Source organism: Moschus berezovskii, chromosome 19 (assembly GCF_049115385.1).
Source record: "Moschus berezovskii isolate FMDL1 chromosome 19, NW_MosBer_1.0, whole genome shotgun sequence".
Classification (NCBI taxonomy): Eukaryota; Metazoa; Chordata; class Mammalia; order Artiodactyla; family Moschidae; genus Moschus; species Moschus berezovskii.
Genome location: NC_142478.1, coordinates 61975906 through 61994215, shown reverse-complemented (window position 1 = coordinate 61994215; position 18310 = coordinate 61975906). Strand labels below are relative to the sequence as shown.

The 18310-nt window shown below is 37.3% G+C and overlaps 1 protein-coding gene across 2 annotated transcripts in view; it reads right to left on the bottom strand.

Annotated features, from left to right (window-relative positions):
- Positions 1 to 18310, bottom strand: part of MED13L (mediator complex subunit 13L) — a 289899-nt gene that overhangs the window by 131309 nt on the left and 140280 nt on the right. For both annotated transcript variants that reach the window (XM_055405794.2, XM_055405795.2), the window contains exons 3-4: positions 13047 to 13131; positions 128 to 211 (exon numbers count right to left, since the gene is read on the bottom strand). In XM_055405794.2, the coding sequence (XP_055261769.1) occupies positions 128 to 211; positions 13047 to 13131 (169 nt within the window). The remainder of the gene's footprint in view (positions 1 to 127; positions 212 to 13046; positions 13132 to 18310) is intronic.

Genomic DNA, 18310 nt, shown 5'->3' with positions numbered 1-18310 from the left:
CAAACATCTAAACTATTAACATTATTGGAAAATAAATAAAAGCTGCTTCCTTCATTCATCTCTTCTCCAAAGATAGCTGTGGTCAAGCAAAAGAAACCAAAAGACGAAAAGCAATGCAAAGACTCACCTTTTGTTGACTGGCTTTTCATCTTTTTCATAGGGTCGGACAAACCATTTTCCAATCCTAACGAAGTTCTTATCCATTAGGCACCTACAATAATTATATCAAGAACACAGTTTCAATAATGAATTACCAAGTCACTGAATCAATAAACAGATAAAATCCAGAACTGAAAATAAAACCATTACCAATTAAATTGGCAAAATGCTTTCTCATCACTTAAAATCTTTACACTAAACTGAAAGAACTTTCTGACTCTGGGCACAGACTTTCATTATATATTATTCTTACACATTTTTTTTAAAGAATTAGTTGAAAAATTCCTGTAGCATTTTACACTTCTGTATTATTTCAAATCCAATCACACTTCTGTGTGACTTTAATTCTTCTGTGATCAAGAATGTTGGGAATATAGACAGCATTTCTTATGAATACCTCAGAGAAATTCTTCCAAGTGTCTGATGCCCTTTTTTGCAAGTTTTAATGTTGGACTTGCTTGATGTGTGGCAGTTAATTCTTTAGCAGGGATTTTGGTAACAAAAGCGTAGCAGAGCCTCTTCAACTATATGACCAAGTTCACTGGAATACAGGCAGATGACAACTATATCATAACTGCCACCCAGTCAATTGTGAGCTGCCATCATTTGTAAAGAATATCCCTGATTTTGAAAATATAAAAATGTGGGAGAGAACATGCATTTTGAAATTGATGAAATACAGTAATCTCTAACACTATTCAATGAAATGATACATATTTTGTAAGAAAACCTGTCAGAAAGGTAGATGTAATTCTTCTATACAAGATTTTACCCACCAGTAAAAGAGTTGCACAGCAATTCTTTATTGAATATTCAGGCAATTCTGCACGTGGCTTTTGCCTCTGTAATTTCCACTCCATCAAGGAGGATGGAAACAATTCAAGCCTTCACCCAACTCATTACAGATTAGATGCCTTCAGTTCAGTTCAGTAGTAAATAGCAATAGTTTCTGTTGGCCACAATGTAACTCCCTGTGGGCAGAGCCAATTTAAAACAGTGTTGCATCAAAAAGCCGCTGGCTTCAACTCGATTTATTTTGAAAACTATTTCTACAACAAACTTCCTTATTTACAATGAAAAAAAAAATCATTTTCAAAGTAACCAGACTGTTTTCCTAAGATTATAAATAAACTTGCTTTTTAGGATTAAAGACCGTATGACTCCATTAATGTTAAAATAGAATATATGGAAAACCCGTAAGATGAAAGTGCTCAAGAAGCAAAACTGAAAAATAAAATTAAGTTTATTCTCTAGTTAAGGGATTTATTGCATTTTTTAGGTAGAGGACATATGTGCTGTCACATTCCTGCAATTCTTTACTCATTTTTAAAGTCCAAGTTTATCTTGTAATTGATTAATGTTTCTTTATTCTCTAAAAGCTGTTACTAAATTGGTGTATCTTAAAATCAATAATGCTTAGAATGAAAGCAATAGGACATGTACAGAATCACACCAAACATTAAACACTATCTTCTACTGACACTCATCTTCACTTACTAAATACTGCTTTTAAATAACGTATTCATTAGCTCATAAGCCTTAAAGGTCAGAATGCAAAAAACCCATTTGTTCAATAACAGACAAAACATGATACAGTTTATGGAAAGAAAAAACTCCAAGGCTTTTAACAGTATAACATCTCTCATTAAAGAGGACAACGTGTAGTCTGTTTCAATACCTTTGCCCTCTACAAAGTAAAAGCAACAAATTCTATTCACAATTTTCATTCCAGCACAAGTGAGGGACTGGAGTGGAGGAGCAGCAATCCACAGCCAAGGACAAAGGCAAAAGGCAAAAAGCTAATGAAAATGCTGAGGATCTACTCTGTGCTAACACATCTCCTGGAGTTTCCACTACAGATCATATTTCTTTGTCAGGCAATGTCAACAAAAGGTTATTACCACTAATACACAAAACAGCCATGGAAACGACTGCTCCTTCAATCCAAAAACATCTGGTTCCAAATCAGAGTCATAAATGACTTATGTGATTTTCAACCAATAACCAGTGTCTACGTGATTGCCCTCGCACTGAAAGGAAAACATGAGAATGCACAATTGCATTGGATGAAGCCGTGTTTTTAACAATGTTCTGGATCTGTGACTGACTGACTTCTGCATAAGGGAGCTATCACAAGTAACCTTGTCACCAGTGATGTGACAGAAAGTTAGCAAAGTCACCAAGTACCTCAGAGAAGGCTGGGACCAAATGAGTGAAGATGCTGGATGTGCTCCCTCTCTATCCTCTGACCCCCAACTCAATAGAGAAGTACAGACATGCTGTTAGATGCAGAGATGGGTAAAGATGAAGGCAAAGTTTCTTTTTAGTCAACAAAAAGATTAAAAGAACTCAGCAACTATCACTATTATTTTTATACTCCGCAATCTCTTAAATCTCCACTATGGCTGATCCAAAAAACAAACTCTCTCTCTCTCTCTCTCACACACACACACTCCCTCTCACATACACACACACAGCGATACACATGAATCCTTCAAGACTAAGCAGTACAGAAAGTATTTCCATCTGGAGTCTTGTGCTTTATGCTATGGGAGGAACTGTGAGAAGACATGTGGCTCTGCTAAGAAAGAGCGTTCTGCCACCTGATTGATACCTGGAACTATACTGGCTCAGCAGCAGATAATACATTGAGATACTAATAAGTCCTTGCTTCTCAGTCATTTGGGGTCATGATTCATGTAACATGCTTTGTGTGTTTGGGGTCATGATGTGCAATATACTTTATGTTCTGCTTGAAAGGAAGAGGTGCTCAGTAAGTATCTCAGAAATGAACGCTATACACTGAGTATTTTCCTATTCACAGTGTAATACTGAGACTCCTCTTGTTTGTAACCACTAATCAGGGGCAACCTCACATTGATATTTGAATTTTCTTGTGTGCATGTATTTGGGGCAAATATATATATTTTTATTTCCTTATAGCCCATCACAACTCACTCCAGACTAAAATCATAGTGTATACTCAATATGTGGAAGATTCAGTTCAGTTCAGTTTAGTCGTTCAGTCGTGTCCGACTCTCCGCGACCCCATGAATCACAGCACGCCAGGCCTCCCTATCCATCACCAACTCCCGGAGTACACCCAAACTCATGTCCACAGAGTCGGTGATGCCATCCAGCCATCTCATTCCCTGTCGTCCCCGTCTCCTCCCGCCCCCAACCTTTCCCAGCATCAGAGTCTTTTCCAGTGAGTCAACTCGTCGCATGAGGTGGCCAAAGTATTGCAGTTTCAGCTTTAGCATCAAGATTAGATAGGTGTTAAAAAAATGTTTAGGAATACTGGCACTACTGCTCATGTGGCTTGAATTATACTTGAAGAACAAAATTAAGCAAATCTTTTTTTTTTTTTAAGAGAGATAATGCTGTGCTATGCTCAGCTGTGTCTGACTCTTTGCAACCCCATGGACTGTAGCCCGCCAGGCTTCTCTGTCCATGGGATTTCCCAGGCAAGAATACTGGACAGGGTTGCCATTTCCTTCTCCAGGGGATCTTCCTAGCCCAGGGATCGAACCCTTGTCTACTGCGTCTCCTGCATCGGCAGGAGGATTCTTTACCACTGCACCATCTGGGATATCCCAAAAGAGATAATGCTAAGATATAAAAACTACAGTATGTCAGAAATACAATTTCCCTCTTTTATACTCTATTAACTTTTATTCTTTTTGAGAGACAAAATTTATATTTAAGTTGACAAATATACAAACCTAGAGATATACCTCATCTGCCAAAAACTGCTTTAAATCGACATTACAAATAGTGCTAAGAATTTCTATCAGTTAACCCTGGCTATCCACTCAGTAATCCCACTCATTATTATTGAGATTTAAAAAATTATCTTACTACTAAAATACAATGAAATTCTGTAAAGCAGTACAACAATATCTTAAAAGATCACAATGTGATTTCAGATTTATAAAATGTTTTGTAAGTAATATTCTAGGTGAGTATTTCTTTTTGGAAATAATTCCAAGTCCCCTACTACCTCCCTAAAAATCACTGCTTCAAGAAGAAAAGAAACAGGAGCCAAAAAATAAAAAAGAAATCCAGTTGTGTGTTTGTGTACACATGATTCTGCATCATGCCAAATGGTTCTAAATAATTAACTTAACTGACTACAATAACAACCTGACTCTGAAGTTGGCAAGCCCCAATCTCTAATCCCAAGACCACGGGCAGACTTCACGTAAGATCACAAGAGCCACAGCAGTAACCACAGCATAAATCAGCAAGCCATTTCCCAGGTGGGATAGCTGGGAGGTTTAGAAGGGAGCCAACACTGGCGGCGGCTCCTTCTGAGCCCTCATACTCCACAGGTACTACAGCTTTCCTAGATACAACAGTCCAAGGATAGCACTCCTCTACCGCATCCTCACCTGAACTGCCCCTCTGTGCGAGGGCTGCTCAGACAGACTAAAACTTTATATAACTTCACACCAGAACATCCTGGCCAGCATCAGTCTCACCTCAGCAGCCCAATCTGTATCAAACATGTATGCAAAGACGCATTTTCCCAAGAAACTGCAGTGCTCCCACTTCCCAACTAAAGAAAAGAAACCCCATTTTTGTGACTCCATGGACTGTAGCCTGCCAGGCTCCTCCGTCCATGAGATTTCCCAGGCAAGAATGCTGGATGGGCACCTATTCCCTCCTCCAGGGGAGCTTCCCAACCCAGGGATCGAAACTAGATCTCCTGCATTGCAGGTGGATTCTTAACCATCCGAGCCACCAGGGAAGACCAGTTTAAGGTTAAAGAAACCTTTTTCAACGGATCCCTTCTATCTTCAAGTACTTCGGGTTCCTACTGTGCCTGAGTGGATGCTGTCTCCTTCAACCAAGTAATCCCTATTATTTCCAGCCTCTCCAAAATCTCTGTAAGGCTAAGGCCTTTTGGAGGACTGGCCTAACCTGAAATGCCCATTCTACAATAGTTTCGAACATTTAGTGTCTGATCCCACTCTCTAACCACACAAATAATAGTAAAACATTTAAATTTAAAATTTAAAGTCTTAATCCTTTCCCAGTCCTAAAAATATTAATAAATGCCCCTTAGGTCTAAAGCCTCATCTTTCTACTTCTTTTAAAAGAACTGTACACTGTAGCAATTCAATAAAAAGAGAATTTATTAATTAGTCACTTCCTGCTCTAATTACACTTATTAACCCAGGACCCTCAAAGTTGCAGTGTTACATCACCATTTCTTCAACTAAGGCTGTACTACTCACTATCCTCTACTGAATATATTTATCATTTTGAACTACCACATCCAAGGACCTTGCTCATCTGCCCTCTGATAATCACCTCTATTGGATCACAATACCACAGGGTATTGAAAGCTACTAATTTACAAATGCAATGTTATTGTTATCATATAATTCCAATCCTCTCCATGTTATTTTTAATGTACTTTTCCAAATTAAGTATCTTCACTTAAAATACCAACTCTTGGCAAAACTTGGAAGCTCCAGACCAAAGGCAATTTTACAGCTGTGTTATAAACTCCCATGGGGGGAATATGCCAACAACCCATTAAAAAAGAAGCATCAATGGATGACTCGGAAGAGCCATTACATTTAACAAAAATCAAATACCCACAGATTAAAGTCTCCCTAAGTAAGCATGGGGGCTTCCCAAGTGGCTCAGTGGCAAAGAATCCTCCTGCCAGTGCAGAAGACTCAGCTTTGATCCCTGAACCTGGAAGATCCCCTGGAGAAGGAAATGGCAACCCACTCCACTATTCTTGCCTGGACAGTTCCATGGACAGAGAAGCATGGTGGGCTGCAGTCCATGAGATCGAAAAGGAGTCAGACATGGCTAAGTGACTAAAAAACACCAAGAAGTAAGTGTGGACTGGACAGAGCACAATAGCATCAAAAGACCCATGTAATCTTCCATTGTGTGCAAACCAATGATCTGCATTTTAGAGGGGGGAAGGAGGTGGGGGGGTGGGGGGAAGAGGGGAGAAAAACCAAAAGAAAAAAAACCCTTTCCATCAAAATCGGCTGTGTTTAATTCTAAAAGCCTAAGAAAATTAAAATTAAAGTATACTACCACATATACCCACAAAGAATTGCAATTTGACAGCATTATGGCAGGCATTTTAAGTATTTCTTCAAAGCTACAAAAGCAAGATTTTCCTAAGTTCCATATATGGTGCAAATCACTGAGTCAATAGTAAAAACTCTGGGTGATATGAACCACACACATTTCCTGAATTTGTTTTAAAAGGTTTTCTCAAATGTTTCACTTCATTTAAACAGTTACATGGGAAAGTATGGTACATTATGGAAACTATTCAAATTATAAGAGCAACAGCCATTACATCTGTAGTATTAATATTAAAAATGCCAAATGAAATTTCTGAAAAAAGACTACAGGTTTTTGTTTTCCAAAATCTATTCACAGCTAAAGTACTTTAGTACTTTTCTATTAATGAGGAATGTGAGACAACCTAAACCTAAAATACAAAGTGTAACCTTTGACAAGTTCATTAGAAATACATACAGAAACCCATATGAAACTGCAAAGACTGATTAAGAACAGTCTGAAATGGAGCATTATTTTAAAAGAGAGCAAGCAGGCACAAAAAGGTGAGGATAGTGGAGTCAAGTCAAATTGGCAGAGATTCTATAGGAATAAAAAAAATTAATGGTATTTTATTATTCTAGACATTTTGCCAAAAGGAATAACTGAACATTAAGAAAACAAGAAGCACACTTTCTCAGAAAGGAGGAAAAATAACAATGATTGTATGATATAAAACTTAGAAAGCCTACGTACTTTCAGATACTGAAACTGACTCAGAAATCACAGGTGAAGAAAATAACCAAAAGAACCCAACAAGGTCAAAGGTTTTAAAAACATGTACACATACACCAACAGTTGTGTTTCAGAAACGTACCTGGTTTTAGTCATATGACTAGCACCTGTTTGGAGGATAATTCTTGGAGGAGAGCTTAATTAAGAGGCATGGTAGTCTGTACCCTTTTCCCAGTATGTGCCACCCCTTCCTTTCCACTGACATCAAGCTTGGCTATGGGACTCTGGTACCTCTCAGTGATGGATAATACTTTCTCACTCACTGACTTTAAGCATGGTGGTATATGTCCTAGTCAATGAAATATAAGCAGAAATGCCATGTGCCACTTCTGAACAGAGGCTTCAATGGGCTAATACGTATTTCGCCACTGCTCTTTGCCAGCAGTCTTTGACAAGGGGTGCCCCAACCGTATAATTCCCGCCTGGAGGGAAGAGGATACAGAGAAGCGCTGCAGTAAACGACTCACAATGGACAAGAAGTGTGAGCAAAAAATGGACTTCAACTGTAAGGTCTTTCAGATCTTTTGTCACTACAGTATAACTGAGTCTAACCTGACTGACCGAAGTTGTTGTTGTTGTTCAGTCACTGAGTTGTGTCTGACACCTTGCAACCCCATGCACTGCAGCACACCAGGCTTCCCTGTCTTTCGCCATCTCCTAGAGTTTTGCTCAGATTGACTAGAGGCCACTGCAATACTTCATGAAACACCCATGAAGTCTTCAATGAGGCCAGTGGCAATAAAAAATGAAGAGAATTGGACTGACTAGAGGAATACCTAAAAGGCTGAAGGAAGGGGTGAGGATATATATAGTAAAAATATATAAGGATATATAGTAAAGAACCACAAACAAAGAAAAATAATTAACTCAGTGTGTGCGCGCTAAATTGCTTCAGTCGTGTCTGACTCTTTGCGACCCTATGGAATGTAGCCTGCCAGGCTCCTCTGCCCATGGAATTCTCCAGGCAAGAATACTAGAGTGGGCTGCCATGCCCTCCTCCACGGGATCTTCCCGACTCAGGGGTCGAATCTGTGTCTCCTGTGATTCCTGCATCACAGGCAGATTCTTTACCACTGAGCCACTGGGGAAGCTCCAAATTAACTCAGGGGACCAAGCGAGTGAACAGGCCACTACACGAAAGTTGGACTGATGAATTATATACAACCCCCAATGAACAGAATCAAGATAAAGAAAAGAAAATTACAGGGATACAGATTTCTACTCAGCATAAGAAACTTTGTAACAGTGACTACTCATAAGATAAAAAAGAACTCCCTTGGGAAGCCAGGCTCACATAATCAGAAGTACTCAAGGAAAGGACAGATGACAACGTTAACAAGGATATTATAGAATGGAATTCCAGAATTAGCTAGGTAAACACAGTTGTGTCCATCTGTGGCAACAGTAACATCAATCCTTCTGTTAGCTAATATTAATAGCAGTTAACCATTTATTGAGCTCTTGTAACAAGAAAGTTACTGTGCTGAGGAAAACAGCCCTTCATCCTTTTATAGGTAAGGAATAGGAACTCAGGTGACTTAAATCATCTGCCCATGTCATATATAATTGGCAAAGCCAAGACCCAAAATATCTCTTGCCTCTGAAGACAGGCAAGAGATGGACTTTGAGAAATGGGTGCCACTGGAAAGACATATAAAATTTCAGATATGTTAGCTCCTGTCTGACACCTTAATGGAAAATGCTCTACAGTAAGCAGCAGTGAGGTGTGTTTTTTTTTCTGTTTCTGTCTTTTTTAATACAGATAACACAGGCCAGACTATATATATATAACATACTGTATGCAAATACTGAAAAGTTACGGGAGAAATGAGTAAATGAAAGATAAAAATATTTGAAGTCAAATTACCTTAGAATTTAAAATCTAAGGAGTTCCCTGGTGGTCTGCTGCTGCTGCTAAGTCACTTCAGTCGTGTCCAACTCTGTGCAACCCCATAGACAGCAGCCCACCAGGCTCCCCCGTCCCTGGGATTCTCCAGGCAAGAACACTGGAGTGGATTGCCACTGCCTTCTCCACCCTGGCTTAGGATTTAGTACTTTCACTATTGTGGCCTGGATTCAATCCCTGGTAGGGTAAATGAGATCTCACAGACTGTGCAGCACAGCCCAATAAATCAAAGAAAAAATTAAGAAAATCTCCACACAGTATCACTATACCACTAATCAACAGCAACAAGGAATGAACTGATCTTACTCTATGTGAAATTTACAATGGGACCTTAATTTCTGTAATGAAATTATGTTTTATGCATCACTGCAGCGACCCATCATTCTGTACACACTAGCAACCATAAAGAAGACCCATTTATATGACTACTGCTAAACTGTGAGAGCTTTTCAAAATAGTTAATGGAATTCCTTTTTAATTAAACAGTTTTGTATGCTAAAAAAATTAAGAGAAGAAATAAATTGTAGGAGCTTTGTTAAAATGCAAACTGAAGGGAAAAAATGGTTCAAGAAGCACAAGTACCCTTCAATCAAGTGATACATTCTTTGATGATGCATTTCAATAACCTCAGTTTTGGCTTTCATGCTAGAAACTCTAAACATACTCAACCTGGGAAACAAGTCAATCTTATCTAAACAGAAATGGAGAGACAATCTCATCAAAACAGAAAGTCAATCTTATCTAAATAGAAATGGAGCCCTGGTGGTCTAGTGGCTAGGACTCCATGTTCCCAATGCAGGGGGCCAGGGTTCAACCCATATGCAGCAACTAAAGAGTTTTGCATGCCGGCCGCAACTAAGACTTGGCACAGTCGAATGAACTAAAAAGAAAAAAGAAGAAGAAGATGTAACAGAAAATATTTCAGAAAAAGATAGTAAACTGTATTTCAACAAATTTAGGTTGTAAAGAGATAAGTAAGTTACAGCAAGTGGTCTAAGCTATGAGAACAAAAGGGCAAGTATGTATTGGCCAACCCAGCTTCTGTTGACAATGAATAAAGACAGCTAAAAAACAACCATGCAAAATGCTTCCTTGTCTCATGAGTAGGGTAATTTTCATTCACAGAGCACAGTTAAAGTTTGATGAAAAGAGAACATTATTTTAAAGGACAAAAAACTATTACAAATTTTCAAAAGAATCTCAACTCATCCATTCTAATAGTTGGAAGGGAGCCAAACAGCATAATTATTCATTATTTTCTCAAAAAACACTGTTTTCTTAGATTCAAAATAAACTTATATTAGGATACAAATCAAAATATGCCAAATAATACTTTATGGGGGAAAGGAATTAATACTTATTGAAAACAGGTCAAGTATTAAGTGGAAGGCATCATATACATCATCTAACAAAAAGTCAACATGCATAGTATCCTCTATTTAATTTAAAGGGCATTAACTAAGACTTAAGAGAGGTCGAGGCAACTATCCAAGTAACAGACCCTGAAACCAAATCAAGATCTAACCCAAAGTTCTTCAGAACTCAAGCTTTATTACATGACATACTTCATATGACACAAATAACTTTCTTCTAAAATAAGGAAGTGATTTCAAACTGACCTAGACTACATTTTCTAAGCAGTTATATCATAGCACTATTACCCTAGATAATAGCTGGGATAAAAAACAAAGGTATTAAAACGCCCTTTCAGTTTTGATCACCTAAAAGAACTATATATAAACTCAGAGAAAGAAATACAAAGTTTTTCCCATAAAAATTCTTAAATAGCCCATTCTTTCTCTTCTCTCTCTCCCCTTAAAACACCATCCAGAGTCTGGGACATGCTCTTACGTGGAAGTAAGGAGGTGCTCAAACAATGATGAGGACAGGTCAAAAAAACCACAGAAGCCATCATGAAGGGACTTACCCCAGCCAAATCCAGAAGAATTTACACATCAAATTAAATGACAGTAATAAACTATAATTCACTGAATAACCAGGAACCCCTTTTTTCCAAAATTATAAAGATAAAAAGATTAAGAGAGACAGATAAATGCATAAATCTACGGAAGAAACTGAAAATCTTTTCCTTACAAAAGAATGCCAACTAAATAAAAATAGAAGGAATGGTACATTTGAAAATTAACATCACAGTCACATAGTAATAAATGATATACAAGAACCACCAACAGAAGCTTAAACGAGTGATTTAGATAACAAACCGGATCATTCCATTCCATTCAGTCGCTCAGTCATGTCTGACTCTTTGCGACCCCCTGGACTGTAGCCTACCAGGCTTCTTCGTCCATGGGATTCCCCAGGCAAGAATACTGCAATGGGTTACCATTTCCTTCTCCAGGGGATCTTCCCGACCCAGGGATCGAACCTGGGTCTCCCGCATTGGAGGCAGATGCTTTAACCTCTGAGCCACCAAACAGGATCATTACACAATTGTATTTGATCACACAAAATGCTGGGATGGATGACTCACAAGCTGGAATCAAGACCGCTGGAGTGTACATCAGCAACTTCAGATATGCACATGATACCATTTTAAATGCAGAAAGTTAAGAGAAACTAAAGAGCCTCTTGATGGAAGGTGAAACAGGAGAGTGAAACAGATGGCTTAAAACTCAAATTAAAAAACAAAGATTATGGAATCTGGTCCCATCACTTCATGGCAAACAGATGTGGAAAAAGAGGAAACAGGGTCAGATTTCATTTTCTTGGGCTCAAAAATCACTGCAGACAATGACTGCAGCCACGAAATGAAAAGACGCTTGCTCTTTGGAAGAACAGCTAAGATAAACCTAGACAGTATATTAAAAAGCAGAGACATCACTTTGCCAACAAAGATCTGTACAGTCCAAGCTGTGGTTTCTCCAGTAGTCATGTATGGATGTCAGAGTTGGACCATAAAGAAGGCTGAGTATCAAAGAATTGATGTTTTCAAACTGTGGTGCTGGAGAAGGCTCTTGAGAGTCCCTTGGACTGCAAGGAGATCCAACCAGTCAAACCTAAAGGAAATCAAACCTGAATATTCACTGGAAGGAATGGTGCTGAAGCTGAAACTCCAATACTTTGGCCACCTGATACGAAGAACCAACTCACTGGAAAAGAACGTGATAGTGGGAAAGATTGAGGGCAATGGGAGAAGGGGTCGACAGAGGATGAGATGGTTGGATGGCATCACTGACTTGATGGACATGAGTCTGAGCAAACTCAAGAGACAGTGAAGGACAGAGAATCCTGGCATGGTTTCAGGGGGCCGCAAACAGTCAGACACAACTTAGCAACTGAACAACAACGACATTGGATCTGGCCACAAATTACTTATTAGTTTCAAAGACAGAAATAAAGATCACAGTTAACAAGTCCTTTTCTGTGGTGTCACTACTGAAAAAGCATACAGTAAATCTAATCATGAGGAAAATATCTCAAATTGAGAGATGTTATATAAAACATATGGCTTGAATCCATCCAAATGTCAATGATGACCCCAAGAAAAAAAAAAAAGGAAAAGTTAAGGAACTCTTCCAGATTTTAAAATGACATCAGAACTAAATATAATGCATGCTCAAGGGCTAATCTTCGGGGGGGGCCCCCGTGGGAAAGAGGTTAAGCTAAAAAGAACATAACTGGGACAGATGATAACAGCTGAGTTGAACTACAGATTAATAATGGTATTTTATCAATGTTATATTTCCTATGGGCTTACATGAGAGGATGTCCTTGTCCTTAGGAAATGCATGTCTAATTACTTCGGAGTTATACAAAATGAATCTCAACTGTGTAAATGGTGTTTCAGAGGATAAATCTGAATGTGCTCATGTGCACACACAATACACACTGAGTGCAAAGTTGGGGGTAGGTGAGGGGGTGAGCAATCACACGAAATATAAAGCCAACGGGGCACAAGAGGGACTGTAAGTGCATCTCTGTAAAAGGATATATGGAGTTCTTTGGGCTATTTCTAAAAATTCCGTAAGTCTGAAATTATACCAGTATAAAAAAACCCCAAGAAGTTTATATGAATTTTCATAAAGTTGTATGTGAAAGTGTTTTGAGAGCTACAGGAAACCTTCTGAGTATCTAGCATTATACTAGGGTGTCAAAACCACCATGCTGCCGTTCCTTCTCTTACCTTTCTAACAGATTGTGGATCGCTTTGAAGAGCAGCGTCCGACATTCATAGGAAAGGCCATTTTCCCAGAGTCCTTCTTCCACAACTGAAAACAAAACAAAACAAAGCAAAACAAAAAAATGAACCAGTAAGCAGGGCATCCAAATAAAAATAAAAGAAACTTTAAAAATATTTTTCTAAAGCAAAGTTAATGAGTTAATTTAAGTAGATGAACTTACACTGAAACAGAAAATAAGTTCAATCCTTGCCGAAAGTCATAGAATACTTATGCACAGAGGGAATAATGTCTCACTTTTAAAGTTACTGAAACACGGGCATGGCACATCCCCCTCACACAAACGTCTTACCAACCTGCCTCTGCAAAGTCTGAAACCATCCAAAAATCTCCAAATATTCAACCTAATAGTGTCACAAAGATTAATTTTAATAATCAACTTTAACTTTCAACTTAAAGTAACAAAATGGCACAGATTAATACAAAGGTAATCATGTGTATTTTCAGCGAGAAAACAAAACAAAACAAAAAAAACCCCCCCCCAAAAAAGGGACATTATACAAATTTCTCTAAATGTTTTGAAAGCAGTTATCTGAATAGGATTTTAAAACATGGTTTTAGGGAGAATGTCTGAAAATTAAATCTTAATATAACATCAAATTCATTTCCCAAACTCATAATTTCATTAATGTTTAACATTTGGCGGTTTTAATATTTGTTTAATATTTGCCTTTGAAATATGCCGCAGCATCACTTAAGAGCCACAAGGAACTTTAACACTAGAGAATCCAACAGACCAACAATATGCCTCATGAATTCCTAACATTCTTTTCATACGTAAAAACTATAAAATGCCTGAGAGAAGATAGCTAATTTTCTTCTAAATTATATTAGTTCATTTCAACACAGCAAAATATTCAAAGGATGCAGACAACATTTGCAGATGTAAATTTTCCTCTCCCTTTTTAACATGCTGTCTTGACAAAAGTACTCACCGGAGAAAATTGTAACAGAGAATTAAAACACATGTTAAATCCATAATGCACTTTTAATGCATTTACTGCACCAACTAGAGAATCCCAGGGATGGGGGAGCCTGGTGGGCTTTCGTCTATGGGGTCACACAGAGTCGGACACGACTGAAGTGACTTAGCAGCAGCAGCAGCAGCACCAACTAACTTTCAAAGTGCATCTCCTTATTCTTCAATTAGAGAGAATTTGAAAAAGTATACTTACATTTAGGGGTTTTCTCTACAGGACTTTTTTTTTTTTTTAATGATGAAACTGGATAAATAATTATTTTCTTGGGATGTCAGATAATTTTTTTATCTTCCTATGTGGCTAACCATGACCTACCAAATTTTTCCAAATTAACCTCTGTCAAGAGACATTTTATATTATTTGTAACTAGATAAATGGAAATAAAGTACAGCAAATAAACATTCCTGCTAACAACAGACTATCTCTGCTCAGGACAAAACATCCAAATGCTTTCTAGAATCCTGTAAGGGCATCATGAGTCTCTACTTTCACACATTTATCTTTCGGGTTGAGCTTTTCTGAGTGAGAAAGCAAGCTAATATATTTCAATGAAAGGAACATCCCATATTAATTTGCTCTTATTTCCTAACATAAGTTAAAAATTCCTAAAACTTAATAACAAAGCCCAGCTCTTCTGAATTACTCTTCAAGTCAGTCACTGGTTTCAACTTTTTCTGTATATTAGTCTTTTGTGCCATAAAGAGTGTTGGTGATGCAGTATTTATGAAAAAAGTATGGCATTCGTCTTTCCAAGATTTTCTTCCAAGTTGGTGACACCTATTCTGCACATTAAAAACACAGGAACTTTTATAATTAAGGCCTTCACATATACTTTAGTGTAGAATGCTGCTGCTGCTAAGTCACTTCAGTCGTGTCCGACTCTGTGTGACCCCATAGACGGAAGCCTACCAGGCTCCCCGTCCCTGGGATTCTCCAGGCAAGAACACTGGAGTGGGTTGCCATTTCCTTCTCCATTAGTGTAGAATAATAGACCTCAAATAAATTTCAACGCCAAATTATCAACAGTGTCATTTGCTTCAACCACACTGCTTTCCTTTTTCTCTTTCTTTTTTTTCTTGATATATTTTTGAAGCACATCCCACTCCAAAGTACTTCAGTATATATAAAATTTGAATCTATACAAGGTCTATCAATTGACTGTCAAGTTGTATCTCTTAACACTCCTTAATCTCAACAACTCATCTCCTTTTTTCAAACATGGCATTTATTTACTGAAGAAACCAGGTTAGTTGTTTTATAGAATACCTTGCATTGACATCTGATTGTTTCCTCATGATATTCTTTAATGTTGGCACTACTTTGATCTTAACAGAAGATGTCAAAGGAAAGCTCTCAGACAACAAACAGAGCTCTATTTCTTCCTCAAAAGATCCTCAAATACTTTGTTAACTGAAATGTGGAAGGGTTAGAGCTGTCTGGTCAAGCACTGTGGAATACTAAACAAGTTTGAGCATGCACAGGTAATGCCAACTACATCACTGTCTTATGATACCATTATGATCTTATCCTGATTTCAAGAATTTTTAAAATAGGCCTTAGAAATTTTTCTTTGAAAAAAAATCTTGAGAGTGCAATTACAAAACACCTACACCTAACATCATACCTTTAAAACACTGAATATTTCTCTTAATATCAAAAACAAAGCAAGGATGTCTGCTCTGATCAGTCTTATTTCACTTTACAGTGGAAGTCTCAACCAGTACAAGAAAGTAAGTACCAGGCATACTAATTGGAATAGAAGAAATGATCTTTATACAGAAGACATGACTATTAGAAAATCCTGAAGGATCAACAAAGAAAAGGCTACTAGAACCAAAACTGAGTTTAAGTTAGTTAAGGTCAACAGACACAAAATAATCATATTTCTATACAATATAATGAATAATTAGAAATTTTTAACAATTTGAGTACTATTTACAATAGCACCAAAGCCCATGAAATTCTTAGGTATAAATGTTACGACTGGGGGACTAGCACTACCTAATTTCCAGATTAGCTATAAAGCTAGAATAAACAAGACAATATGGTACTACAGAGAGGCCAGGTATACAGATCAACAGAACAGAAAAGAAAGTCCAGATATAGACCCACAAATATACAGTCAAATGATTTTCAACACAGCTTGCAAAGGCAGTTCCATGGATAAAAATCTTTTCAACAGATGATGCTAAGATTAATGAATATCCCTATGCAAAAAAACTGAGCCTCAAACCCTACCTCACACCATATAGAAAACCTCAAAATGGATCATAAAACAAAATGCAAAACCTAAAACTATAAATCTGTGAAAATATAGGAGAAACCTTTTATAAGTTTAGGTTAATCAAAGACTTCAAAGCTGACACCAAAAGCATGATTCATAAAAATTGTTAAATAAAGCTTCATAATAATAACTTAGCTCTTTAAAAAGCACAGAAAGTTATAGTAAGCTATAGAAAAGATAAGCCACAGATTGAGGGAAAACAATTACAAATCACATATCTGTCAAGGACATGTATTCAGAAAATACTGTTCTTGAAAAAAAATCTCAAAACAACACAATTTTTTAAAAAAATTTTTAGAGAATGGAGAAAAATTTGGATACTTCACCAAAAAGATACATGAATGGCAAATAAAAACATGAAAATATGCTCAAAATATCATTGGTCATTAAGGAAATGCAAATTAAAATCACAGTAAGATATCACCCATTAGAATGGCTTGAAAGAAAAACTGAAAATCCTAAGTGCTAGTGAGCATATAGGTAAGTAGAACTGTCCTATACTGCTAATCGAAATGCAATATTAGTAAAGTCACTTTGGAAAAGCTGATTGGCAATTTTTCAAAAGTTAAACATATGCTTTACATACAGCTTAGTATGTAAGTATCCCTCCTAAGTATATATTCAAGTGGAATAAGAACTTAGGTTCACATGAAAAACTGTAGCAATTTTTTTTTGCCCCCATAGTTGACAAAAACTAGAAACTACCCAAATGTCTCTCAATTGGGGAATGGTCAAACAGTGGAAAATCCATACACATTCAGAAATAAAATGAACTACTGATACACCTAAAACATGAATGAATGTCATTAAAGTGTAGTTGCTCAGTCGTGTCCGACTCTTTGTGACCCCATGGACTATAACCCACCAGGCTCTTTTGTCCATGGAATTCTTCAGGCAAGAATACTGGAGTGGGTTGCCATTTCCTACTCCAACCGATACACCTAAAACATGAAAGAATGTCATTAGGCTAAATGGAGAAAGTCACACTTAAAAGGCCACATGTCATATGATTTCACTGCATGACATTCTTGCAAAGGCAAACTTGAGGTAACGTGAACTGCTCAGTGGTTTCCAGGGATGGGTGTGGTGAGAGGAGGGCTCATAACATACATGAGAAAGTGGGGCAAGGGGTATGGAGGTTGGGTTGGGGGTCCTTCTGGAATATGCTTATATTGATTTTTAAAATTCATTTTTAGTGTTGAAAATGAGAACAGAGTGTGAATTCAAAGAACTCCTAGTCTAAATATGTATTCTAAACATAATTGTTTTTACTCAAAGGATTGTGTCTATTTGATTAACCTAAATTATTAAAAGCAAAAAACAGTTGTAAGCAAAAAGAGACCACAGACCCATCCACAGTGGTCCTCCCAAACAACATAATATACTATTATTTATAGTATGTACTCTATGTTAATTACTATAAATAATACAAAGGGAGAGTCTCTTTCCTGGCTCAGTCCGTAAAGAATCTGCCTGCAATGCAGGAGACTCAGGTTAGATTCTTGGGTTGTGAAGATCCTCTAGAGAAGGAAATGGCAACCCACTGCAGTATTCTTTCCTGGAGAATCCCATGGACAGAGGAGCCTGGCCAGCTATAGTCCATGGGGAAGCAAGAGTCAGACACAACTTAGCAACTAAACCACCATCATACCAAGAGAAGAAAATAATTCAGAAAGATGCTTTTGCTTTTTAAATATTAAAATTTTTTAAAGTATATTTATTAATATTATTAATTAATTAAATTCTCATGTCTCCTTCATACAGTATAACAAAGTTTAGGAACCAATGCAATAAAACAACAGGGAAGAAAGTAGTAACATGAAGTAAAACAGATCCCTCCACATTAAGCTCGTTTAAGAAAAGTATACTAAAGCTGAAACAATAATATAAAATTATGAATTATCCTATAAGTTAACCAGTAAATTTTTAAATATAAGTCAGTAGG